A 13,453-nucleotide genomic window follows, 5' to 3' on the forward strand; every position below is an offset into this window, starting at 1 on the left:
AAACTGAAAATTCATCAGCTTCTGGAGGAAGGGGGGGGGGGGCGAATTATAAATTTTCATGATAAAGTCAGCATTTCAAACGTTGAAATCCACACTAATTCGTTGTAAATCTCTATTTCTGGACACTATCATTTAGCTTCATTACAGAAAAGATTAAAATTCACCAGCTTCTAGAAAGCTTTGCCAGTGGAAAATGTAGGATTTCGCTATATGTAATCAGCGTTTTACATGTTGAAATTCATACCGATTCCTTTTAAATCTCCTTTTTTGGACTCTCAAAGTTAGGTGTCAGAAATGCTGAAAATTCATCAGCCTTGGGAGGTTTCGCCCATGGACCCCCATCAGAGCTTCGCCCTGGTCCTATTGGGGTCCTTAAGGCGGCCCCCAATCCCCAGTCTTTCTTTGCTTCCACATCAAACACCCCCTAGTTAAAACAATTTAGAAAATTAATATTTTCTTACAGTCGTGAATTATTCATATTAAAAAAATGGAGCAAAATATTAGGGCTATAACTTAAGATTATGTTTCTTCAATCGTGTATTTATATATATCTTTATTACATAATGTTTCCTTGATATCCACAATTTATTCATATTTAAAAAGTAGCAATCAATCGAAACTTTTACTATTAAAATCATGCCAGTTTTTTACGCAGTTTAAGTGATATTGTTTACTAAAAATGTGATTTTTCTATTTTTACATACAGTGATACACTCTTATCTATGTTGATCTGACACCGTAAAAAGGTGGCAACATGTACAAGTTCTTAATTATTAATTATATCTAATTAACTATATTGAGGGGAAATTAAATTCATACATTTTTTCTTCTTTGAACCATTAAAAGTGTGAGGTGGGAGACCTCTAAAGTTGAAGGACTGCACCAAAAAAACCAAACAAACAAAAACAAAAAACCCAAACAAACAAACAAAACAAAAAACAAACAAACAACCCCCTCCCAACACAAACGTACAATGAAAAACCATATTGTAGTTTCAAGAGATTTTTTTTATTTAAAAAAAAAATGATGCAATGGAATTCTCCAAAAATTTAATTTTAATAATGGCAGTAATGTAAAGTACCTACACACGTATATACACAAAATTTATCATGATTATCATGTACATAAATCTAGTACTATACACAATATTATTGTCACATTTTAGTGTCTAAGCTCTCGTGCTTTACAATATTGTCATCAAACGCTTTGTTCGTATAGGCTGGTAAATGAGCTCCGTTGCTCTCTAGGGTTTCTTTACTCGTTCTGTAACGAAATTTCTGTACAAAACAAAACGTCAACATTGGAACTAGGAGACAAGAAGCTGTAACAACGGCTCGTACAAAATTTTCAGTGTATTTGTCCGTCCAAGTACGATATTTTGGACCCGAGATATTCAACCCCCGGACAACTTGTGTTCGTACATTACGATTTGCATCTAGAATTTTGCAAATATAAACTCCACCCATTTCTTTTGTAATTTTCGTTATCTTCAGGGTGTATCCATGGATGTTGTTTTTCTTAATGATCTCGTAACCAATGTCGTCTGCTTTCAGAATTTTACCAGAAGGTAAAATCCATTGTCCCGACTCTGATGTCGTAATGTTTGTTTCAAAATCATCGCAAGTAAGATCCAAAGATTCACCAAGATATGTATAAAAACTCCAGTCCGAGGCAGAATATATTGGAGCAAAAATCCCGAAAAGCAACACAAAGCAATGAAGGGAAGACATCTTCTGTCCACAAACCGGTCTTTTAACAGTGTAATTCAGCTTACAAGTGAATTCTTGGGTACTTGATGGTTCTTTAATACCGTGGACAACCGTAAATTTGCTATTAAACGTGTTTATGCATATGTTCACTGGGTCGGCTGTAATAAGAGAAGGGGTCTGTTTGCTTTTTGTCAATTTATCGCCAGATTTAGAGAACACCAGGTCAGTTTAATTACACAATGTACAGCCTTAATAACATTGTAATGTTCAAAATACAGAGATGGAAAAAAAAAGATGAATCGTGGAATGTCCGGCGATCTGCAGTTACTAAAATGCGTAACTGCATGGTTAACCGTATTATTTTTATCTTATATAGTCTTGTGTGTGTGTGGGTGTGTGTGTGTGTGGAAGGGTGTGTGTGTGTGTGTGGAAGGGTGTGTGTGTGTTAGAAACTGGAATTAGGGAGGGGTAATCTCCAGTCTAAATCAGTAGTACCTATTTTATATTTATGTATGTGTATATATAACAATCTACAATTAAATGTGATTATGAGAACCTTTCGAAAAAGACAGTAAATTGGACAACTGCTTGAAAGCAGAAGAAAAGCGGACATTTACCATTTTACGCGAAGGATATCAGTTTCCCACAGATCAGTTGTTGATCGCAGAAATGTTAACTCTTTTGTGTTTTGATTTCATACAAGTAAATTTTGTCTTTGCATAAATGTCCTCTGATTTGCCGGATCGTTACACTTTCTTACATCTTGGTGATACATTAATATTTCGTCATTAATACACCACAAACTTCCATTTTCCAACGTTTCTAAACTATTGAATTATAAGGAGTGCAAGGATGTATGCGGATAATCAAACTCGTCCGGCGAAAGTAATATTATACATGTATGCAATATGTATGTATTTAGACCTTGTAATATATCTGTCTAACGATCTAGCAAAAACTAAAGAATATGAAATTCAAAATCATGACAATGCCCGAAACCCCTCACTATGATCAACAAGGAGAAATCCGGAATCATGAGATCCATTCAATTACACTCGATTATTACTTTTTTGAAGTTTTCACCAGGTGGCGTTTCTTTACTTCCTCTTTTCCACATCATCATAGAATTTCAACATGGTAAGTGCATTTAGACAATTTATCGTAAATTAAACGATATGTTAGAACATTTGTCGCTTATTTTACAAGTTTTATTTACAAGTTGTAAGTTTAAGAAACTCTTTTTACGGTAGATCAACAGAATTTTCTAAAAACCTAATATTTTGATAGCCGGTGTTACTGCACTGTCCATCAAATTGTCATGATATAAGAATTTATTTAATATTGTCTAGAAATATCAGTCCATTTAATTTATTGTAATAGAACTAGTCGACGAATAATCTCAACAATAAATAAGTAACTGAATAAATAACCTGTATGGTAAATCAAACGATATGGTTTTCAAAACATTGACAGCTGTTAAAATAGAATGTACATATTATGTATTGTGGGCACGTAAACGTTTTTTACAAGCATAAACAAATAATTCAATTAATTGAAAATATGTTTCAATTTGTTTTTAAGATTAAATATATATAATGTTAAATACCTCCTCCATGAATTAATGAAATAGACTGTAAACATGATTAACATTATTTCAGCATTGCACTACATTCTCCCATTTCAAAAGACTTTGAGATGAATACTTTGAGTAGATTTTTATTAGGCATGAATATTGCGGGTATTGTCACAATACATTCCGTATCATGATACTACGACACTATACAACTGTGTATCACAATACAAATTACAATTGAATATATAATGTAAAGCAGAAAATTGTTTCTTCTGTTCTTTATAATGATATAATATATGTATAACAGTGTAACATCATGTGCATAATAGCAATTTATTGTATATTTTGGAAAAGAACACTTTGATTACTTGATCACTTGCTATACCAAGGCTTAATTGCCTTCCACTATGCTCATTTCAGATGCCATTTGTTTTGATTTTTAAAAATTTTGTTGTAAAGTAAAAACCACTTCTGATATCATGATACCTGATTGACGATACGATACATGTATCATTGAGACACATGTTCAATATGATCGTTATATCGCTTTATCATTTCAACTCTAATTTTTATTCTTATGTTATTTTTTAAAATATTGAGTGAAATCAGAAAAGAGTTTTAGCAAATTGAAGAAAAAGGATGATTGGACATTCTGATTTTATGAAAAGTATTTTAAAAAATATCTTGAAAATTTGAAAGAGAGCTTGTTAAACAATGTACCATCTCTCGAGTATTTTCTATACATAGTAAGACAATTTTATGCAGAAATTTTAATTCTAGTTGTAATATGCCATTTAATTGAATAAAAAATTAGTTTATATCATATAACCTCTCTTGCCTATGTCACAGTATGACTCAAAAATGTATCAATCCACTTGACATTACACTTAAATTTTATACAAATTAGAGCATTTTTTTGAATGGAAATTATCTTATATTTTACAATTAATGTAAGAAAATTAAGCTAGGTTAGGAATACATTTAATAAGTACCCAAATTATACTTCTAAAACCTGGATTGGTACAGCTTGTGCTTTTTTATAAACTGATTTGCAGTTCAGCTTATGCTTTTTTATCAATCACTATAAACTGTCCCAACCCAGGTTATATGGTATATCTTGGGTAGCTATCAAGTACATTTTTTAGTGTATTATTTAAGGAATAATTTAAATTTCTACTTCAAAGATTAGAGAATAATTGGGTAAAGAGAGCCCATGGGGCAATTTTGGCATTTAGTATTAATGTTTTTGCATGTACATGTTTATGAAGAAGGAAGTTGATAAACATGTTAAACAGATGCCTTTGGACAATACTTGGAATCATGGCACACAACAAATTCACCTGTCATAAAATGTTTGAACTATTTACATGTAATTAATGTTAATCATTTTGAAAAACAAACAAACAAACAAAACAAATATTGCAGTTGACTAAATGAAAATATCTAGATTATTTTACAACACCACCTTCACTAAAATGAGTAAATAATTATAAATGTACAGATTTTACGGAAAATTTCAAGTATAGCATGATATTTGTTTTAACATTGCAATAACATAAGACTTTAGTATTGTATTCTCAGTACATCAAATCTTCTTCCATTTTCAGCCAGCACCAGCAAGTTCCACCTCAGTAGGAGCAGGGCGAAGCCCCTCATCTAAGTCAGTCAGTCCAAGATCAGGGGGAGGTTCCACAGTCAGGCAGAGGTGAGATTTAATATTTTAAAATGCATTTTGAAAATGTATGCTATACAATTTCTGAAGCCTCATAAGCAAAAGTGAAAAAAAAAAACAACAACTGAATTTTAGTTTGTCATCAAAACATTTTTATTGATATCATACATGTATTTACTTAATCATATTAACTCCATGTTTTGCATCTATCAATTCAATTATTATATGATATAGGAAAGCACCTTCCTCTGGTGGTGCCAAAAAAGCGGTAGCAGGTGGAGGAAGTGGAGCTGGAATGTGGAGGTTTTACACGGAAGACTCCCCAGGAATCAAAGTGTAAGAATTTAAAGTCATCATGTAGCTCTTACATCCCAAAACTTCTCTTGCATATTGTTTACTTTTTTAGCCTTAAGTGACTCTCATTTCTAAAACTAGACTCTCCATCGTGTAAACTTTTTATTCCTTGTTGTTTGAAATTTTTGCACATGAAAGTTCTCCAAATGATCTTGAACCATATCTTTATGCCATGTATTCTTTGTGACAGGACCTTTCTTTGGGTACCGACATATTTGACCTCAGTATAATTTCATTTAAAATTCCTGTAATATTTCTTGATATTTATGGTAAAGAAACAATAAAGTTATAGAAGTGGTCTATGGGAGACAACTCCTTAACTCAGAAGAAAATTAGATTTATGCAAAAAAGATCTTTCTCATAGTTGCAAATCAAGTTATTACTGGGCATGTTATAAAAGATGACAGTTTGATTATGATTTTACTGAATCTTAGCAGTCAGTAGTAAACTTGTCATTCAAGAAGACAAGAATGTATTACATTTGTTACACTAGCATTCAGAGCTTTTGTCAGCTATACATATGTAACTGAAGCCTTTTTGATTCTTCTGTTAACTTGGTAACAATGTTGAGAGAAATTGCAATATAGAAAGAGACTCAATAGTAACTTTTTGCTCTTTTTTTTTTGTATTGCAGAGGACCAGTGCCAGTACTTGTTATGAGTTTAATATTCATTGCTTCCGTGTTCATGTTACACATATGGGGAAAATACACAAGATCATGAGAAGACATTGTTAAAATCTGTGACTTATACAAATGAATACATTTCCAGGGAGTTGTGTCAGAAAAAAAAAACAAAACATTGACATTAAAGAAAGATTTCATGCATAACTTTATTTTATGTTTTTCTAAAGTATAAGAATAATTTTTTTTTCACATGTTTTGGAATGCAGCATTTTATATATCATATTGATAACTTTGTTGTAAGTTATTTTTGAGTCATTATGTGCAAGGACAAGGTGGAAAGTGAGTATGTGAGAGAAATGAGAAAGAAAAAAATAAAGATTTTATTGATATTGATGTTTTTCTTATGTTTATGATGGTAACAAAATAAAAACAGAGACATACAATATTTCAGATATTTTATTTATTGGTGTACAAAAACATTAGTTTAAGATAATATAGATGGTGTTCTACTTTTGCATGTAGATACTTAAATAATATACAATCGATGTATCTAGACTCAATATCATTCATATGTTACCACAGTGGTGTTTCACATTGGGTACTCGTACTTAACATTTGATATATCCCTATACATTTAGCCCTTGTGGTTATGTCCTCAGTTTGTTTTCAGTGACTTTGAATCCAAAGTTTGCAACTCAAAGGCAAAAAGAAGCCTTTACCTCCAGGAAAAATAATGAACAAAAATCACTGTCGCGTTAATACTTAAATGAGGAGGGGGATGAACAAAAAGTGTTCAATAAATTTGTATTAATCCACTAAAATGTTTAGAATGCTTGAATTCATTACAAATTAAGTAATACATTTGTAATTGTTTGGGCCGTGACAGTAGGTAGAGCACCTGAGTAGTGATGCAGGGTCCCGGGTTCAATTCCCAATCAGGCCATATATTTTCTCCCTTCCTGTTACTGTACACTGTAGATTTCAGTTCATTTATTTTATCACTCTTACTTCATAAAAATACCAGACAATTGGAATTTTTAGTGTGCAGTGAAAAGAGGGTTCTCAAGTAGGGTTTAAGGACATCCCAACTCAGCCAGGAAGGATAACTCTTAAGTTATTATTTAATTTAAAAAGTCTCAAAATTAAGCTTGAAATTGAAACCTGTTCGTGCAACAATTTTGATTTCATGCATTTCAATATGACTCAAGGCTCTTTGAACTCGTATAGAAACGGTGTTGTAAAAAGTTGACATTCGTATCCCATGAAAGAAAAAATATATATATACATGTACTATCTTTGATGTCTCACAACTTTTAAAACTATGCATTATATAACAATTGAAGTAAAGAGAAGAACTAAAGTATCGTATAATTGTTAAAAAAATGCAATTTTCTCCAAATGCATGGAAACCTATAATTTTTCATCCTAAAATATATTTGTTAATCAATTTTTAATTAGTCCATAGGACAAGTATGCCCCGCCGAGGGTATATTAGTAATGCAACATTTTAACATAAATTGAGAAAAGTGAGGTCAAGGTCAAAGGAAAGGTCAAGGTCAAAAATTGTTGATGCAGTTGAAAAGGTTACATCAGTATGTATTAGCATATGAAGTTTGATAAAAATATTATGAATGGTTTCTTTAAAACTGAGCTAAAAACATATTTAAGAAAAGTGAGTTCAAGGTCAAAGGAAAAATCAAGGTAAAAATATTGATGCAGTTGAATAGCTCTCATCAGTATGTATCAACACATGAAGTTTGATTACACTATCTTGACTGATATCTTTAAAACTGAGCTAAACACTAATTTAAGAAAAGTGAGGTCAAGGTCAAAGGAAAGGTCAAGGTCAAAAAATGTTGATGCAGTTGCATAGCTCTCATCAATATCTATCAGCATATGAAGTTTGATAAAAATATCTTGGATAGTTTCTTTGAAACTGAGCTTTGAACAGAGGTAAACGCAAAGTGTGACGGAAGGACGGAAAGACAGAAGGACGGAAGACGGACAGGACAAACACAATATGCCCTGGCCATATTCATGGCGGGGCATAAAATGCATATCGGGTGCTTTTATTCGCGTTTCCTGATAATATTTTTGAGATTTGATAATTTTCACTATATAATATGATTAACAACAATGGTGAACTTGGAAGAAATACCATGGGTATAAATACACATTACTTTAAGAATTCAGAGATATTTCTGTGAGCATTTTCAATTACCAAACTCCTGATTTTCAGAACATGAGGATCAGACTACCGTAAGTTTAATGAGCGCATCTTTCTCTGACGAGAATGGGGTTGAGATTGGTGAGAAGAACTCCATTTTATTCACTTCTTTTTCCTTTCTGGGGAGTGTAATGCATAAGTTAAATACAGATAAATCTGACACATACATGTACCTTCTACACGAATTATACTGGTTCATAACGTTATATTGGTTTAAGGTAGGTTCCGGCTTTCAAAAATGTCTGTCAATCAAGCATTTTTTTTTTATTTGAACGTCTAAAACAATTCGTAAACTATAACTAGAAAGCCCATATCAGACATACCTTTGCATGCTTATTTTCATACAATGTGTCATACCTCTCAAAGTTCAACAGCCAAATTTTATCACAAAGAAGTATATCTCATATATGATCTCATATTTTTTTTATAATTATTAAATTAGGCACCGAAACCCACCATATCTGGTTATTGCTTATGAGAAATTAAATAAATTCACTTGCTAAGAAGTTTGTTAAGATTTTAATTGTAAACCACTAGTAAATTGATATTAAATCTGTTCACGTCGTACCAAAAAATAAATAAATAAATAAATAAATAAATAAATTAATTAATTAAAAATAGATAGAAAAATAACGAAATAGATTATTTTAGATATTAATATTTTTGATATTAAATCTGTTCACGTTTTACCAATCAATCAATAAAAAATAAATAGAAAAATAACAAACTACATTATTTTAGAAATTTCTTAAAATCTAATTGGTCTACATGCCATTTTTTTATATTTAAAATTTTGCACAACACTCTTGAACATAAATACCACCATTTTGGCAATATCAAGTTTTATAATCATTTTGAAAATTGAAAATAATAAACATTGAAAATAATAAAATTTAAAAGGCAGGTATATTCTTTGCAATGAAGAAAAATTGAGTACAAGACAATTTGTATTAAAAAAAAATAGTGAACAATTCGGTCCCAACAGGCACTTAAAAAAAAGAGGGGTAGGGGTTCCTTTTTCCTCGATACATATTTTTGTATGTATATTATTTTTTCGCTTGTTAATTTTTTGCCCCCTTAAAGACTATAGGTTCACTGTCCATCTATCTGTCTGCACCAAATATATGCACGCAGAAATTTTATATCATTTTTATTACATGAACTTACAGAAACACATGCCGAGTTTACATATAACATCAATGCGCGGACTTTCCTTGCTTTCTATAGTCTACCTATCTTTTGAAAACGAGATTTTTCTTGATCGAGGAATTCGTGTATTGTCAATTATTATTTAAAAAATTGTAATGTTGCATGAAAATTATTAAAGAAGCTTTCCAATCTAAAAAAAAAAAAATAACAAAAACCAGCTCTAAACGCATCAACTCTGTTTATCCCCCAGACATTTTGTTTAAAATCAAGAACTCTGTCCAAAATAAAAAGAAATTAGGCATTAAGTGAAAAAGAAAAAGTTAAATTTTACAAGAAGGGTGAAGGATTTAATTTTATTCATCTTGTTTGCTGTGATTGATTAACGCCTAGTCACCTTATTTCGGCGGCCTGAAAAAATAAAACTATACATCATTACATTTATTCAAATTTATGTCCCCGTTGCCGTTGACTTAAAATGAGAAAATTAGATCAGCTATCTATTTTGGCTGCTCAAGTTTAAAGATCACAAGATTCTCTTAAGTATTAAAATCCCACGCCGTTTTGCTATGGGTTTTACCCATAGAATGAGAGACATCAAAACAAAGTAATAAAATGTTCACTTATCAAAAATATCTTTTCTTTTATTTAAGTATTTTTTGAATTTGTGTAGTTGTACACAAAAAAAATTCAGGATTGAAGGTGAAGAATAATTAAGCCATGGAAAGGTAGGCGCTGTAGTGCAATTTTTAACCGCTTCACGTTCCTCAGCACCAGTTATTGGACGAAATATTATATTTATAGAATTGTACTGAAATTCAAAAAGCTCACACATCGCTACTCGACTTAGTAATACTAATAGTACATATTATTTCAGTGCAATTCAAGTTTTTGGGATAAACTTTTTTCTATTCAAAAAACAAACAAACAAAACAAAACAAAACAAAAAAAACACACAAACAAACAAACAAACAAAACAAAAAAAAAACATTAAAAAAAAACAAAAACAAAAAAAAAACAAACGAACAAACAAAAACTACCAATTCTACCAAATTTAATTGTGTGAATTTCTCCCTGTGTTTCCAACTTTCCATGATGATACATAAAAATCACCGCAAACAAATATAATTATCATTTTTTCATCCTATGTTAAATTGAAGTTTGTTTCTCCGTTTTGACCGTTAGTGGTAAAACCCATCTTTAAAATAAACGTGACAAAGCAACATTTAGGAGCAACAAAATCTGTCGACTAGGAGATTTTGTTTTTCTGGATAAAAGAGAAAAAGATTGTTAGTTTTTATTCTGATTGTAGACAAACTTATCTTTTCAGTACTTTGACCATGTTTTTCTTGACCATTAATTTCTTTGCCCTACCCTTTAGTGTGTGTATTTTAAGTATGCTTTTAATAGAATCACTCACCTTGCCTTAACATTAAAACAATTAATACATTTCACCTTGTAGAGTTTCAATTTATATGTAATTTTTTGAATTAGATAAAAAAATTCAATGAAATATTTCTGTCGCAACGTGGGATGCTGCAGCCCTGTTACAGGCCCGTAGAACGCCGGGGCGGGAGTGGGGGGGTTACAGGGGGCACGGTCCCCCTTTTTTTTCTGAGTATAGTATTTTGCTATAGTAAATTTTCCTTTAGATGCCCCCCCCCCCACACACATACTTTTTGTTGTTGTGAGGTCGAACACTGGTAAATTCCATGATTTGGACAGGTAGTAAGGTTTTTTTTCTTTCTCTCTCTCTCTTTTGAGTATAGTATTTCGATATAGTAATTTTTCCTTTAGATGCTGCTCCCGACCTTCCTCAGTTTTTGTTGTTGTGAGGTCGAGCACTGGTAAATTCCATGATTTGGACAGGTAATAAGTTTTTTGTTTTTGAACTGTTAACCGTCAATACTAAAAGTTAGGCGTTTTTGAACTGTTAACTGTTAACACTAAAAGTAAACACATCTAGAGAGGTCAGTCGTAATGTGAAAGTCAAAACTATGAAAATGATTCTGGAAAATTTTGTGTTGCTAAAAAAGTTCATTGATCCCCTGATGAGAGAAAAAGATGACTTATTTATAAATCTTTTTCAGTTAATTAAAAGACCATTTTTGTCAGATTTTGCCTCGCAAAGAATGGTGTCGTGTGAGTTTTCATCGTAAATTTGATGCCATATTGTAAAATCATTTAATTTAGCATTAAATACAAATACAAATACAAATATTTATTGGCACAAACACAATTACAAAAATTGGCAAAGGCACAACACATTATAAGAATCATCGATTGTTCATACATAAATACACAATATTTTAGTATAGAATGTGAGGCTACACATAATTATAAATCACACATCATTTGTATAATAATTATGTAATGCAATCATTTCTAGATGCAAGACATTTTTTAATAAGTGAGTGTGTTATTTTCAGTATTTCTGGACAATGGCTATTAAAGCAAAGCTTAACTTTTTGAGTATAAGACATATTTGATATTTTTCCTTGAAAAAAATTCATCAAGTTACTTTCAAAAGTTAACCTATGATTATTGTATTTATGGCAGCTGAATAGAAAATGAAATTCATCTTCAATCTCCCCTGTGTTGCAAATATTACAAAGCAAAATCTTAAATGAGTGAACAGGGGGGTGGTGAGCCTTAATATTGTGACGTAAACAATCCACTTTTAGCTGACTCATAAAACAATCCATTACATTAAGTTACAAGTACATGTAAGTGTCAATACTTTTTGAAAAGCAGAATCTTTTTTTTTTTTGAATGAACATAAGCAGTTTTGTTTTGCTCTTTTTTTTTAAACAATAAGAGTGGACAATCATAACATGCAGAAAGGGTGGTATTTAGTATAGGTTGGAAAGTACTAATGAGAAATAAAAAACAACAAAGACGACATTAAATTTAGGCCACATAAATTTAAAATTTAGATTCTCATCCTAATTTGCTAAAAAATTGGGGCGGGTGGGCGGATTTTATTTTTTATTATTGAAAATATCTACATAACGCCCTTCTTACACAAAATTTTCACATTATGTTAATGCCAATATGAATATATTTTATTGTTTATTCTTTTAAATATCTATCGAAGATTCTTGTTATAGAATATTAATATTTATAGTTTTTATTAATGAATTTTCAAGTACACAGATGCAGCACACGCCATACAAAATAGGGTGCGGATCCAAATAAATTGCATATGCTGTATGTAGTAGTAACGACTTCTCATCAGCCTTTCTCTAAATACCTTTTAGTTTTATCAACAACTCCTTTCGTTTTGTGTGAAATATCACAGATTTCCACTGTCCTCATACTTTCGTTCTTGAGACTTGACACGTTCAACATTAAAATATGTCATTTTTGCAAAACAGGTATTCTCTATTGAGAAGTTGATGGCTCGTTTAATACTCCCCCTCAACTTCTCTACGAAAGGCCTAATAAAAGCAGTTCAGAAATTGACTAAATGAAGAACCAAAACCGGGTCCCACTTCGATCGGTGTTTTAGGATTGATGCATTATCATAAACATATTTTGGATGCACAGATGTTGTTTTGCAATGGAAATGAGATTGAAAATACCGATTCTGCTGACTTAAAAAACATTCATCACGGTAGAACACTTACTTGCGATATCTGTGTCACCGGATTCGTTTATTCATTCAAAACTGCGTTTGTACCCTGTTGACCTCTAAGAAAGTCTAAAACTTTTTATCCGGATAAATTGGATTAAATGTTTCAGTGTTGAATAGTTATCCGGAGAAATAGTTTTAGACTTTTTTAGAGGTCAACCGGGTTCAAACGCAGTTTTGAATGAATAAACGAATCCGGTGACACAGATATCGCAAGTAAGTGTTCTACCGTGATGAATGTTTTTAAGTCAGCAGAATCGGTATTTTCAATCTCATTTCCATTGCAAAACAACATATGTGCATCCAAAATATGTCTATGATAATGCATCAATCCTAAAACACCGATCGAAGTGGGACCCGGTTTTGGTTCTTCATTTAGTCAATTCCTGAACTGCTTTTATTAGGCCTTTCGTAGAGAAGTTGAGGGGGAGTATTAAACGAGCCATCAACTTCTCAATAGAGAATACAAAACAGGATGTCTAAAACTGTAAAATGTTCTACTGAAAAGCCTAT

The 13,453-nt window shown here is 31.5% G+C and overlaps 2 protein-coding genes across 2 annotated transcripts in view; both read left to right on the forward strand.

Moving 5' to 3' along the window:
• LOC133192011 (outer dynein arm-docking complex subunit 2-like) overlaps positions 1-13,453 on the forward strand; it is a 225,845-nt gene that overhangs the window by 6,415 nt on the left and 205,977 nt on the right. The window lies entirely within an intron of this gene.
• Positions 2,823-6,378, forward strand: LOC133192014 (protein transport protein Sec61 subunit beta-like). Its single transcript, XM_061327842.1, has 4 exons — positions 2,823-2,846; positions 4,890-4,987; positions 5,189-5,290; positions 5,943-6,378. Exons 1-4 carry the CDS (start codon positions 2,844-2,846, stop codon positions 6,028-6,030), a joined length of 291 nt encoding a protein of 96 aa, XP_061183826.1. The 5' UTR covers positions 2,823-2,843; the 3' UTR covers positions 6,031-6,378.

Source organism: Saccostrea echinata, unplaced genomic scaffold (assembly GCF_033153115.1).
Source record: "Saccostrea echinata isolate AGI-Se365-2 ecotype Australia unplaced genomic scaffold, CSIRO_AGI_Sech_v1 ptg000025l, whole genome shotgun sequence".
Lineage (NCBI taxonomy): Eukaryota > Metazoa > Mollusca > Bivalvia > Ostreida > Ostreidae > Saccostrea > Saccostrea echinata.